At 40.8% G+C, this 15,152-nt stretch overlaps 1 protein-coding gene across 3 annotated transcripts in view; it reads right to left on the minus strand.

Moving 5' to 3' along the window:
• Nucleotides 1-1,346: 1,346 nt before the first annotated feature.
• VWC2 (von Willebrand factor C domain containing 2) overlaps nt 1,347-15,152 on the minus strand; it is a 118,331-nt gene continuing 104,525 nt past the window's right edge. For 2 of the 3 annotated variants that reach the window (XM_084618800.1, XM_084618799.1), the window contains exon 4: nt 1,347-5,296. In XM_084618800.1, coding sequence (XP_084474926.1) covers nt 5,145-5,296 — 152 coding nt within the window. In that variant the 3' untranslated portion in view covers nt 1,347-5,144. Of the gene's footprint in view, nt 5,297-6,801; nt 6,879-15,152 lie in introns of all 3 variants that reach the window. The other variant, XR_014710190.1, reaches the window with a different exon arrangement.

Genomic DNA, 15,152 nt, shown 5'->3' on the forward strand with positions numbered 1-15,152 from the left:
CTTTAAGAATGGCTATATTTGCCTTTACAATATTATCTTCTCTATTTGGTGTCTTTTTCTGTCTTTCCTGTCCCCTTGCCCCCAAATCCCAATAAGAATAGTTAGACAGGAACATACCAATGCTTCAACTTGTGCAGTTTAAAGGCTCTCATAATGTACCAGGCAGTTGCACTACAGTATAACATGGGAGCAAACTTCTGAATGCTGCTTTTTTATTTTTGTTTTCTTTTAACCTTTCCATCTACTATGTTTTCATCCCTTCTGACCATCACTTTGAATCTAACAGAAAAGAACAAATAAAGAACAACTGAATGCTTCATGGAGAAAGCTGGAAAAGAAGTTATATTTATAAATAGTTTTGATCTCACATTTTCTATTTTTCCCCCCATTCTTAGTAATAGGAACATTTTATATGAAAGACTTTTTTTTTTTAAATATTCTCTGCCTATTCCTCTATCAGAAACCATATGTGGCAAGATCTCTGCAGAACCTACTTATGCGTATTTGAGGCCAAATTCACTCCTGTTGTAAAGCCACAGAAGTCAGAGTTGTACTGTTAAGTTGGCTCTGATTTCAGATAGGGAATAAGCAGGAGAATTAAAAGCAGAGACCCTGTGTTCATGGAAGTATCACTAAAAACAACTCGGGAAAGACGAATGCCCACTCATCTTCACACCTCCCCCACAAAAACATCCATTCACCATGAAATACAGACTTATTCGTGACCCGTTAGCAGGTTTTGAAATTTAGTTAAGGCCCTACCAAATTCATGAAAAATGTGCCATGAGCTGTGAAATCTGGCTACTGTAGGGGAGGAGGGCTCTTACCAAGTGCTGGGCTCCAGCTGCTAGTCCCAGCTGGACTGGGGAGGGACGGAACTTGCTCTTCCTCTGCAGGGGCCATTCCCGGGCCAGATCAGACCCACCTCTCGGAATCTCCCCTGGCTGCAGGAAGCTCCACAGCTGCACTGCCTTCAGAGCTGGGCTCCCAACCAGCAGCTGCAGGCAGCCATGGGAGATTCCCGGGGGTAGGTCTCACCTGGCCCCTAAAGTGGCCCCTGCAGGACATGAGGAAGTCCCATCCCTACCCTGCCTGGCTGGGACAAGCAGCTGGAGCCCAGCACATGGTACGAGTCCCCAGCTGGGGCAGCCCCAGCCCTGCACCTCCCCAACTCCAGCCCCCTACAGCCCTTAGCAGTCACCAACCAATAATGTGCCCCCACCCCCCCTACCCTGCAACCCTCACTTCTATGCTGGCGGTAGCACTGGCTTCAAAAGCCCTCTGGCCGCCCAGCTCTGAAGACAGCACAGAAGTAAGGGTGGGAATCCTGCAACACCCCCCCCCCCCCCCCCCATGATTCCTTTTTGGGTAGGGACGCCCATGGTTACAACACTCTGTTTCAGATGTTCACGTGTGAAATTTCAGAGAAATTGACTATTTTTAAAATCCCATGAGCATGAAATTGACCAAAATGGATGCTGAATTTGGTAGGGTCCTAGTTCTTATGGATGAAAAACTGCAAGATAGAGAATTGCCAACCAGCTGAAATAAGTAACACTGCTTGAACAACGGCAGGTGTCTTTGACCATTTTAACTGGCTTGAGGTATTTTCCCGTTTTTGACAATATACATTAAGTGATAACCCAATATTATTTGCAGTATTACATATTCTTACCACAGATTCTAAAACTATCATTTTATGGCAAACTGACATTTCTTCACTTCAGTAACATATGTTTTAAACTTGATTAAAATTATAAATTGGAAAGAGTTATATTTAACTTCCAGTAAATTGTCTGTTAGCAAAACAGAGCTTGTTTTCATTGTTTTAATGTCTCTTCATTTTTGTTAAAACCTCAGCTGAACACTTCTCAGTATGATAGTCAATGCAACTCAATACACTGTGTGGGTTTGCTCATTAGGAACTATGTAGTTGGATCTTATTTGTACTTTTGCATGAAGAAATTAAACCGCATGTGCTCCTACATTCAAACAGGAATATTACTTCAGTTATGTGGTGAGAGCTAGATCAATATAGATTTCAACATCGGTATCTAATATGGACACGAGGAACATTCTGTTCTGCTTAAAAAGTTTTAGAAAAAAGTCTACAGCTGGACAGGCTGTTTCCTGTATTCCATGTTTGGCAAGGTTTTATTGTTCTTTTCCACTGCTATTTGAAAGACTCCGTAAGATGTACCTTTTTTCTTTTTAGTCCTCAGCATCTGGGGGGGACAACATCCCACTGCAGGTTGTACATTCCTTTTCTTTTTCTTTTTGAAGGGGAGAGGATATTGTTCTGTCAAAGTGGCTAAATCAGCACTAGTCTAAAAGGTGATGATGGGAAGAATTAAGATAAACTCTAAATAAAAATTAGTGCATCTACAAGGTGCCAAATCCACAGCGCTGGAGCCTGAAGTTCACATGCACAGGTATCAGAGCCACATACTGACATGCTCGCACACATTACATTGCCAATGTTCCTGTTCACTGACATAGTAGAATCACCCTTGTAGAGTACAGTGCTCCTGCTTGTTCACTTCTTTGCCTCTTTACTGAGGCTGTCAACAGGAATGCCAGTCAGAGCCCATTATGGGTTGTTTTTTGTGCAGCGTTAACATCTGCGCTAGAAATTTGCCTTTGCCCATCAATTTCACACAGGCCACTGAACAGTCCTCAGCTGGCAGTAGTTACTATGGACCTGGGCTGGGTTTTGTTCAGTGACCTAGATGTAGAAGGTTCCATAGCCATCTTGCCATCCTCCCAATCATGATTTTTAAAAAGCAGTCTCTGCAACTCAAAAATATTTGAGAAACATCTTCAGTAAACCAGAGACACCTGAGAGATCATAAGAAATCACATAAATCAGACAGGAAATTCTGGATGAAATTAGAAAAAGACTGAAATGGTTATGTTGGTGTCAGGATTAAAAATGTGAAGTGGAAAATGCTCAGTATTAACTATGCCCCTGAATTGGAACAGGGATTTGAACCCACCTCCCCTACATTCCAGATGAGTGCCTTAACCTCTGTGTTGGGTCTTTCAATCAATTCTGTTGAAGGTGGGAAACACCTGGGTTGAGAATCCCAGGAGGGCTTTGGCTTGGATTGCTCAGAAGCCTCACTCATTAGCTGTGGGGCAACATCAGGGCTTTGCATGTGCTGATTGGTAGAAATTTAGGCACCTGCAGGGCTAGGCAGAAGCTGAGTAGTGGTTTTGAGAATGGCAGTGGCACCTAAATGTTGGAATCCTAAATATCTTTGTGAATCTAGCCCTTAGCAACTTGGGACCAAAATCTGTTTGCTTTATTCAGCTGAGTAACATAACTACTTTTGTAAGGTGAATAGGATTTGGCTCTGATTTAGGGTCAAATTCTGCCACCTTTAGACAGACTGAGGAGGACCTTACTGCGCTAGTGATTTCCACTCAGGGAATGAGGTACTATTGTTGGTAGAGGTAGCAGGATCCAGCACTTTATGTCCAGATTTGCAAGAGTGCTCCACATGTTGGGTGCACACATGTGATGAAGCTCTTCACAATCTGCCCATTAGTGATTTCCATTTACTACCGCTAGCAGAGTAATATTTTTATGCTAAGAGTGAAACATTTAGGGTACATGTGTTGGACATTCTTTCTGCTGCTTATTGATGATAGCTTTTTAGTATAATATTTTGGTGTACTTTATATACATGTACATAGGCTTGAGAAAAATCATTTTGATAGTTGATGGGTTCAGAACACATTTGAAAAAATCATAATCAGTCCAAAACCTACTTTCCTCGATTGTCCACCTCGATGGACTGAGGCTATATGTGAACTTGAAGTACATTTTGTTGTAGGATTATTTTTCTTCAGATTTTTAATTGTTATGGTTACTTAAGCCTGCTGTGTATTTTATGTCTTTGCTGCTTCATAGTTTCATCATTTTCTTGTCCATGATCTGGTTGAGAAACAGTTGTCTGGCGACTGATAGCTATATGAGCAAAATCCAAACTTTGGCCCTTTGAAGTCAACGGCAAAACTTCCATTGAAATCCTGATAGAAGTCTGAGAGCTAAAGAATGTAAGTTACGCATCAGGTGTCATGTAATTAACTACTAACATTGCAATAATTCAGCAAAGCATATGCTATAGTTAAGTCCATACTTAAGTGCCTTCTTGAACCTGGGCTTCACTAGTGATTCAACCCAAGTGTAATTTATGAGAGTAGCAGAAAAACCAAGAGCGTGTTTAAATAAAGCAGATCTCCACTATTTTATCTTACACCTGTTAATTGCTTCTCCTGTTATACTCCCCGTCATACGCTGTTGTCAGTTGTACTTGTTTTTCACAACCATTAAATGTAAAATCATTGCAAGCTGAATTGTTTAGTCACTTACAGCCCTTATATCAGATATGGGATGCTTTACATCACAAAAGAATTCATCCTGATGTGATGTGTAAATACCTGAAATTAATTCTTATAGGATCCATGTTTAGAGTTCTGAAACAATTAATTACTATAATCAAAGTCACAATTTCATACTCTCTTCCCAGTTATATTAGTGCAGGGCCACTGGAGATGCACGCAGAATAACTGAAAAGAGAATTTGGTCTACTTTTGCACATATAATAAATTTAGCACATTATTTTAAAGCTTATACCGTATATTTTCAAAAGGTAGAACTTTGAAGTACCTGAAATATGTGATTTGCTGGCTGTTTCCTGGCCACACGTCTATTATTGTTGCCCACCAAAAATAAAGTCCAAATAAAACTAAAACAGAAATGTTTTAGGCATGGTGCATGTACACAGTAGGACAGGTGACCGTACCATATTTTAATCTGTATCTATATAAAACATTTATTTTAACCTCTATAATGGGATTATATAAATACATAGAATATTTGATAGAGTGTACTCAGTGCACTCACCATGAAAATAAAACGTTAAGACAGGATTTTTTATGTCCAAACTTTAAGTATATGGATTTCTTTGTCTTGCAGTATTGGATTACTATGAAAAACAAAATACCAATATGATGATCTTTTTCTCCTCACCAAAAATATTCTTATTACAATGAATAATCTTTCCCAGGCTTATCTAGGTTTTCACTGCAGTGAAGTATTTTATAAAAACATCATAGTACTTTGATTTGTAGATTCCCTAGATTTGTTTGCATTCATGTCTAGTGCACATAGCTTGTCGTTCAATTCTCCAAGTGCCTTCTTCGTAAGTACAGTGACATATAGTGCATTCATCAGTCTTCACCTCTCGGCCAGCTGGAATGACAGTGGTTTCTGCAAAGCAGTTTGGGCCTAAAAAAAAAATAAATAAATAAATTAATATATATAAGCTGTAATATGTTTAGTTTTTGCTCCTTAATACTGCAGACCTAGTATGAAATTAGTAACAAAAAGTATGTTACTTTTAATGTCATATAGTTGTGGTTTTTAAAACAGGATATTTAATTAGAAAAGGGAATGAGAACCATCTGTTCTGTGTTTGTCTGGGGGTTTGTATGCACATTTCCCCTCCGTTCAGAATATGTATATGTGTGCTAGTTGTACAGTGTTTCGTAGTAAGACCATACACAGCGATGACAGACATCTGGACAGAGTCTGTTCCTGTAGATCAATACAGATTTCAGATGTGAGAAATACTCCATATTGTCCAGAAAGAGTAGAACACTATAGCATGACTACAGGTTATCAAGCATTTTACTTCAGATTTTATTGCTTCTTCCACTGGAAACATGTTTAGAATATACTTGTAAAGTATCCAAGCTTTATTTTGTGTTAGCTGAGAAAATATTTCCTGTCTCCATTATAACAGAGTATAATGTTATAATAATAATTTAAGTCTGTATCACCACCTGTGCACTGTATATATTGATATATTAACCAGCAATAAGCGAAGCACCCTTTTTTAGAGTTCACAGAAACATGTTTGTTTCCAACTACAAGGCAGGAGAACTACCTGACAATAGTCTCTTCAGGCTGGTGCACTACCCCTTATAAAACACTGTGTTTCTGAGTTTTCTTTGCAAACAAAAAGTAGAAGCCAACTATTGGTTGAGGACAAATGGAATGATTCATATGTTAATTTGAACAACAGTCTCTTAGGGTAAAAGAATATCATTTTGTTCAGCATCTGTGTACCAAATATATTACACCTATAGGCTGAGCCAGTGCCCAATGAGTTCCAAAGGACACTGCGTTAGACCCTTAGACCACTGAAGAGTTGCCCCTGTAGAAAATACCTTCTAGAACTTGCAAAACTCAAGTGTACTTTTTAAATGAAGTTGAACTTGCATAATTTTATTCTTTGTATATTTGACTGACCGTAACTTAGACAACTAAAATATTAGGCTTTGTTTTTGGATTCTTGCTCAAAGTTTTGCACATAATAGAATTGCCATCGCTCACCACTCAGAGCTTAAAATCAGCATACCACATTTAAAACATCTAATTTTATAGTGGTACCACCTTGTTCTCTGACCCTTTCAGTTTTCACAAGCTAAGCATCACAGGGCTAGATCAGTACTTGAATGGGAGACTTCAGCTATTGCAGAAAGTGATATTCTTCCTTCCAAGTCCCTACTGAACTAATGCCCCAAACACAGTCCTGTGGGTGGTATGCTATCTTTCAGATTCGATTAAAAACAACTTTGTGTGTGTGTGTGTATATATATATTTTTTAAGATTGTGGATTTTTCCTACCAATATAGCTGTTATCACTTGTCATGTGACCAGGATACAAGAGTTAACACTTTCTGATTAACTGAAAGTTTAGGCAGATACAGTATTATTATTGTACCTACACTTCTGGGTAGAACACAGCAGTTTTCTCTTCATTGGGATATAAAGATGCGTGGGAATCATCCTATAGAGACCTTCACTGTAAAAGATATGCAACAAATGCTAAATTATTAGGGTGAAATTCACTGCTGTACAGGGAATCTACACAAGACCTATATCCTACTTGAAATCCACCTAAGCACTGAGAAGTGTAAGAGGGACATTGGAACTAAATTTTGTTCTGAGAGAGTAAATGTTATATTTTGTTGTGATGAGCAACAAGAAATGAAATACAATTTGACCCTTAGTGAATTTAATTAATTGGGCTATTTTAATTCCCTTACATTGAAAAGTATCTTATGCTATGAGCGGTGCCATTGAAATCAGTGCATTATTTAACATGAGTAACCATATCACAAATTGTTAAACTACTTCAGTTTGGAGAGGCTGTTTTATATTGGTAAGTCTAGTGTCAGTCACCTACTTGAGAAGGGTAGGCCTATCACAAAATAATGGTGAGACAGCAAGATATTAACAAGGAAGATGTTTTCTTAATTTTCGTGTGAATGTTCTGAATGACCATTAACTACAAGGGAAATTATCTATTTTAGGGTTTTGTATTTTCTTCCATCACTGAAGCATTTGAGCATCTTTCATGTTAATTAGATTGGTATACCAAAAGTTCCTTGTTCATTTCAGGTGGTCTTAAGCTATTCTCCCTCTTTGTTACAGAAAGCTTTGATCAGGGAGCTTTCCATAACATAAACCACCATACTAAAACAATAGATGAAACTTAGTCTGGTTATGATATAAAAGTGTTACACTGAAGAGGCTACATCAAACAAAACACTGGGAATTTATGTGCACACAGACATCAGTATATGCTACATGTACATGTATTCTGCAATTCTCCTTCTTCAACTTCTATGGCTTTTGATGCTAAAGCATAACTTGACTTAAGTTTGACACGCTAGCCAGAGTGGTCAGGTGAACTGTATGTGCAATCAACTTGCTGTGTGATCTTTGCCTCAATGTCCTCCTCCTGTAAAATGGGGATAACACCTCCTTACAAGAGTATTGATAGTATAACAACATATGAACAGCCCTTTGAAGGTGTGAATTGCTAAATATGTGTGTGATTATACCTCCTCTTTAATATCTACACTATTGTGAATTTAGTAAGATATTCCCCAGAAAGCTGTACTTTTTTTTCTTTTTTGTCTTCTGGGCCATTTGCAAAGATAAATCTGGAGACTTCATGAAAATTAAGGTGCACATTTAATGTTTGTTCTGCCAGAGATGAGAGACTCCCTATAGACAGATGTGCAAGAAGATATTTTATGTTTAGGGGACTGTAGACACTCCTGACTCAACAAGGAAGGAAATATTTATATTTGTAAAGATATTTTTCAATCTTATTAGAAATATATAAAACAGTTGGTATGATTTCTCGCAACAAAATTTTTGGTGGCCTCAGAATGTGGCCACCAACTCTCCCTGCTGGCCGCACTGACACTTTTTTCCTAAAATACTTAATTAACTTTAGGAAAAACAATTAAATATACACATATTCACATCCAAATCATTGTAATGTATATCTGTAGGTTTTTTGGCAGATTCAATAACAAAAATAATGCTGCCTCCCTCTTCTGCCCCGCTACCCAGGGCTTAATGGGTCCTGGGGCTTGCTGTGAAAAGTGATTTTTCATATTTGTTAATATCATAGCACACTTAGTAGCTACCTGGGAGGCTAGGAAAAGTGATAAGTGATATTGCCAAACATACAAGTATCACTTTTCACAGATAGCTAGTAAGTCTGCTGTGAAAAGTGATACTTGCATGTTTGTTAATATCACTTTTCTCAGCAAGCCCCAGGACTCATTAAGCCCGGGATAGGGGGATGGAAGGGGGAGGCAGCAGTGACAGGGGATGGATACATGGGAGTGGGTGATGAGCCCCACAGCTGCATGGCCAGAGTGGTCTGGTGTCTGCTGCCATGGGGCCAGAGCTCAGTGCCTATGGCCAGAAACTGCGTGACTCGAGCTAGGGATCGGAGCCCGCTGCCACACAGCAGGAGCTGTGGGTCAGCGCCCAGGACTAGTGCCTGCTGCTACACGGCTAGAACCCGGAGCTGGGTGCTGGAGACCTGGAAGCAGGAGTCAGCACTCACTGCAGCACAGCCAGGGCCAGGGGTCGGTACCCAGGACCAGCTCCTGCCACCACGTGACCACAGCCCGGGAACAGAGCTGTGGGTCAGTGCCTGGGTCAGGGGATCAGCACCAGGGGCTAGGGCTGTGTGGCTGGAGCCTGGGGCCAGTGTCTGCCACCTCATGGCCGGAACTGGGAGCTAGAGGCTGACTGAAGCTCTGCGACTGGAGCTGGGGGGCAGCACCTGCTCCCCAGCGGCCAGAGCCAGGGGTTGGCACCCAAAGCCCTTCAGTTGGAACTCGCTGCCATGAAGCTGAGGTTGGGAGCTGGTGCCTGTGGCCGAAGCCTGGGACTGGAGCCAGGAACCAGCACCTGCTGCCATGCAGCTGGAACCAGGGGCTGGAGGCTGACACCCCGCAGCTGAAGGCCAGTGCCACATGGCCAGAGCCCGGGGGGTCAGTAACTGCTGTCCCACGGTTGGAGCCTGGAGCCGCATGGCCAGGTTCCTGAAGTCCCGCAGCTGGAGCCTGCTGCCCAAACCCCCTCCTCCCCACAATGTGGGTCAATAACTCACCTTGCTCCTGCAGTGTTGTGTCCCATCTCTCTCCAGAGGCAGTGCAGGGCAGCGCATCCAGGAGCAACAAGGAGGGAAGAGGAGGGGCTGATACTTTACCCCCCCCCCCCCTTTCCCCTGATCACTTCTCAGGAGGCTGTCATGGCCGCACGAAAAGCCCCTGGTGGCCACATTTGAGAAACACTCATCTAACTGGACATCATCATCTCTACATCCCCCCCCCCCCCCCCCCGCCCGTGATGAGAGGGCAATTCCTGATTAAAATATAATGAACAGTTAATAGTAAATCAGTCTGGTATTTACTCGCTAACCATCAAAATTTTTCCCCAATGCCCTGCCTGAGCAGCCAGGGAGGGGAAGGAAGCCTCTCTCCCGTAGCTCACTCCAGGGAAGTTAAAGGGGTTTTAAGCAAAACTCTGGCGTTTGCAAATTGTGAATTTTTAATACATTTTTTAATAAGATAGATGGCCTGGTATATAGCTGGACACTTGAAGACAAACCAAGGTTTTAAAAATTGTTACTGATTTATCACTCAAAACATTTGAATTAAAAAAGAACTATGTGAGGGTAAAGCAGCAACTCTTTTACAACCTAAACTATCCAAATACTTGCTGATTACAATATTATGGTGATCTAAAATGTTGCTTCTCTCTGTTTGCCAGTAGCATAATGGAAAACGAATCTCTTCTCTTTGGCCAATAAAGCATGCTACCTGCCATGCTTTGTGGTTTCTAAACTTGTTCTTTTTAATACTATCGTTCCATCTTTAGCATCTGTACAATTTAATGTAGCAACAGCCAATAGCGTTTGTTTGAGGAGAATTTACTTTACAAATACCATGATCTAGGTCACCAGGTTGTGTAAACTGGTGTAGCGCCTATGAAATCAATGGAGCTGCACCTATTTAAACCAGCTGATGATGTAGCCTCATCTCGTATAGGATAGTCGCAACAGGACCAATCCCAGAAGTAGTTTGAAATTCTTCAACTTGTTTCCCAAAAGTATATGCTTGATCCTGCACTGATCCCTATTGACTAGGGAGATTTCTTTCACAAGTCTAAAGGTCTGATTCTGTTGTAACAGTGGACTAAATCAAAAATAACTTCCATGAAAACTGCAGTTACATCAGTGTAAAGCGAGTGTGAGATCAGAACCAAGTTCTTGGACAGTTAAGTAAGAAATCCTAAATTTCTTGATCACATTGAAATGTTTCAGTCTAATTAGGTAAACACATAGGTAGGTATTAATTAGGACTATATAGGTTGAGGCGGCTTCTTATATCCTCAAATATGTTTTTAAAAACAACTGTTGGCATAAATGCATCTCTTGTACAATATTTTGAGGTTTCTAATTGATACCATGAAAAGCTTCCAGTGAATTATGATGTTCAATGCTCTAATGTTGATAAATACAACAGGATTTAATTAAAATGCAAATTTGGTCATCCCAGAAGAAAACATCCTGATACCAATTATCAACAGAAAGTGTCCAAGCCATTCACCTACAGGTGCAGTATTCCTTGTAACCCTGACAACCTTTGAAGAGAACCTTTCAAGCTGCTGCTCCTCCCCTTCCATAAAAACAGTTGTGCTTTACAGTATTAATTGTGTTTAACTCCTTTGCAGAGTGACCCTGCTTTTGCATATGCACTCACCTATTCAGACAGGTGCAGTAACTTAGTCACATTGTAATCAATGATTCCATAATATATTAGGCCAAATAACCTCTTCAATGCATGAGGTACAAGTCAAAGCAAAACTTAGCCCCTTCGAAATACAGGCCACCATCAGTAATAATACTTTGATGTTAGACTTCTCTGTCCTTTGGTCCTAGCTGTCCTACACTCCTTCGTAATTGCCCTTCTAATCTGTAATAGTCATGTGGCTTATCAGGCATCGTACAGCAGCACATCTATCTAGATATCTATATACTGCACTCATCACTGTGGTACCCAAGCACTTTACCAATTATATTTAAAAAAGCCAGTTAGCTTTGCTTTTCTCCACCTATTTAAATGGACAGATACATTTAAACCTATTTGTCCTGAAGGCAATGATATGTCATAGATAAAACAAAGTTACAGAACAATCAGTTTCACCTGACCTTTCACATACTTTGTTTAAGCAAATTCATCAGGCTCTTTCTTCGTTGAAAAGAACTTTCATAGAAGTTGTACTTAGGGTTAGGCAAGCTAAGGGCCAGACCACAAATTTCAGATTATTGAGACTGGCTCCCAGTGCTGTAGTTAAAAAGATTCCCTTCAACTGGAACATTATACTCAAGACCCTACTGTGCCTGCTGAACAATTCTATGTATTGATTTTTTTTTAAAACAGTAACAGCATGGAGAGAAAAAATAAAAAAGGAAGTCCCCCATTTACCGCAGACCCAGACTAGACATCAAACTGCAGGCTATTCCTCACCCCCCAAAATCCAATCACTGCTTTCTCAAAAGATGTATCTCTATCTGCTTCAACCCCTTCCACTCTCTGATCTCATCTAAAGAGTCTGTATCTTTGTGATTTGACTGTTTCCCCATCAGGCGTGCAGATGTATCTTTCACACTAATGTTTCTCTGAAAAGTGGAGAAAGCAGTTAGATGAACTAGCAGAGGTAGTCTGAGATTAGAATGGCTGACTTGCATTCTTCTAAAAAAATTAATCACCGCTGTCAGTGCCACACTATTGACTACTGTCAATCCAGTTTTGCCTCTTACTAGCCTAACTCTCTTGATAGATAGGTATATCTTTGGATACCACTGTACCAGACTAAAGGAGTGGTTTTAGTTATAAAGAGTTGAATTTCAATTTTAAGAACAATTTGGAAGTCTTTAGGCCCTACCAGTGGGTGCTTTACATAGTTTAATCAATGCCTTCACTTTGTGTATGAAAGTCCTAAATCATCAAGACATCTTTTTAGAGTGGTAGTGAATGTGTATGTTCAAAGAACAGAAAAAAGCTCCCATCTGCTTGTAATTCTGTCTCGCTTCTATAGAAAAAGGTGGATTGCACACTATGCTGCTGTTCATAAAACTGTTTTGTTCATGCTAGACAGAATCAACGTGTTGCAGAAGAAAGCCAAGAATACTTTTTCTAGGGTTGATTTTCCTGTTATATGCACAGAAAACTGAAAAAAAATTAAAGAGAAACGGGTATAGTAAAGACAATTAAACACGCCACAGTTTAGGAACACGGGTGGAAGAACATCTGTAGCCAGACCGAAGAAAGCTGAACTAAGTATTCGTGCAGTGAAGAGGGTTGGAAGTGTTCTTTGTGGCATTGCTATACAAAACGTATAGTAACAAGTGCTACCAAGTTTGCTTTTGCTGTGGTCTGCATATACTTTTTCACCAACTAGGGTAAATCTCCATTTAAAGCTGCTTTTTAAGCTCCCTTAGAGGTTAGTGAGACTTACAAACCTTGGTGATTTTTTTAAATTTTATACTTCATGGCTCTGGCCCCATGTGTGATGTCCACTTAAGTGCAGAAATTCAACAAAACAAAGCCACCTTACTCAGTAAAAGTATTCCGCACTTTTCTACATAAGTGTAGAACCTGATTTTTCACTGCCTTGCTCCTAGTGGCAGCATTTACACCTGTGCGAACACAGTGTAAAATGCTAGCCATTCAGAACTGTTCTGTTTTATATTAATTTTGCATAGGTGTAAATGACTGTACAAGATGCAAGGTAATAGGGAATCAGGAACACAGTATTTGTAACAACATTTCCCTTTACACATGAAAATGTATAAGGTGTGCTATTTGAGAGGACTGGATTTTCAAAATCTTTTTAGTCAACCAAAGAAAACCAGTAAACCAGAGAAAACAAATGGATTGAGCTGAAGTAGAAAGAACACTATTATCAAATATCATATAAGCCAAACAAAGCATCAGAGCATACAAAGGGCCAAATTAAATACAGAGACTTGAGTCATAAAAATAGGCACATCAAACAAGCTTCTTGGTCAGAAGTAATAAAGACGGTGAAAGTGAGATACTTACCCTAAAATTATTTTCAAAAATAAGACGTAGAAGAGTGAATCCCTTGGAGAATCTGTGGAACTGTACCAGTTAGAGATGAGGTGAATACCTTTGGGAAGTGTGTGAATTTCTCTGCAAACTTTAGTTATCCTTAGAAACTCACAAGCAGCTTAAACATTTTGTACTTGTGTTTCTTTAGAACTCAGCAGGCACCAGCTTGGTGTTTATGGAGTTAGTGGTGGTGCTTTTATAAACTATAAATTCATGTTGGATGCCACAGGTTCAAAGCACTCATGAGCCAGGCTCTGCTTATTTGCATCTGAAGTCCTCTATCCCTATTAACACCAGACAGGCTAACGAGAATTGTCAGTAGAAGGAAGGAAGGTGACTTGTCTTATAGTAACTGAGGTCTTTGAGATGTGTGGTCAATATGGGTATTCACTGTGGGTGTGCATGTGCTCCTGGAACCATTCTCCAATAGCAGTGTCTGTAGGTGCGTGCCTGTGCCCTTCATCTCCTCATACTCCCTGCTGAGGAGGAAAAGGGCAACACAGACTGACCGGCTGCCCAGTTTCTACTCTACTGCAAATCTAGAGGTGAGCTGAGAATAGGAAAAGGAAGGCAGATTGTGAATACCCATAAGGGCCACACACCTTGAAGGACTCTGGTTACTGTAAGGTAAGTAACCCTCCTTTTTTTCTTCAAGTGCTGGTACCTGTGGGTGACTTCCAAGCAGGCAGATATGAGGAGCTGCTTTGTACCAGTTTACAGGATTGTTGAGCAGAGGCTTGAATCAGGGCACAGTGGCTGGTAGCCTTTTGAATGGAGCCTAGGTTGCTGCTCTACTGATCTCTGACAGTAGGATTCCTGGCAGGGAAGCCACTGAGGCAGCTTGAGCTCTGGTAGATTGAGGAGGAGGGTCTTCCACAAGCTCATAGTAAAGGAGGATGCAGTGGGAAATACATTTTGAGAGTCTTTGGGAAGATACTGCCTCTTGGCAAGAGAGACTAATAACCTCAGATCTTGTCCTGTCCAGGTAGAAGGCCAGATTCAGATCCCAGGCAGGTTTACTGTTTTGAGTTGGGTAAAAACCAAGTAGCTCTTCTTCACAGGAGGAGGAAAGACATCAATAACTTCTAAACGTATCTACAAGTGAACTGACAGATAGTCCAGGATAAGAGGCATCCCTGACTCCTCCAGAGGCAATTGACGCTTCTAGCACCGCAGGGAGCACTGCTTCCATTTGGCAGCAAAATACTTTCTAGTAGAGGGTATCCTGCTATTGAGGAGGATGGATTGGACCTCCTCAAGCAAGATCTCTCTAAGTCAGTTGCCCATCCCAAAAAACAGGCTATCAGATGGAGCAATGCTGGGTTAGGATGGTTGGACCTGCCTCATTCCATGACAACAGGCCTGGAAACAGCAGAAGGTGAATGCACAGGTGAGAAGCCATCTGCAGAGCAGGGGTGAACAAGAACGATCATGGCCACCATGGTACTGTTAGGATCACCATTGCTGTATCCAACTTGATCTTTTAGGGGATAGAAGGTAGGAGGGGCACGGGAGGGAAGCCATACATAAACAGATTCGACTACTGCTTTATGAAGGTATCCCCTCGGGCAGCCCAACAACAAAGGGCCTGTCTTTCCCTAGGGTGTAAAAGTGCATCATGA

Source organism: Lepidochelys olivacea (assembly GCF_965140295.1).
Source record: "Lepidochelys olivacea isolate rLepOli2 genome assembly, chromosome: 2".
In the NCBI taxonomy this organism is placed as follows: domain Eukaryota; kingdom Metazoa; phylum Chordata; order Testudines; family Cheloniidae; genus Lepidochelys; species Lepidochelys olivacea.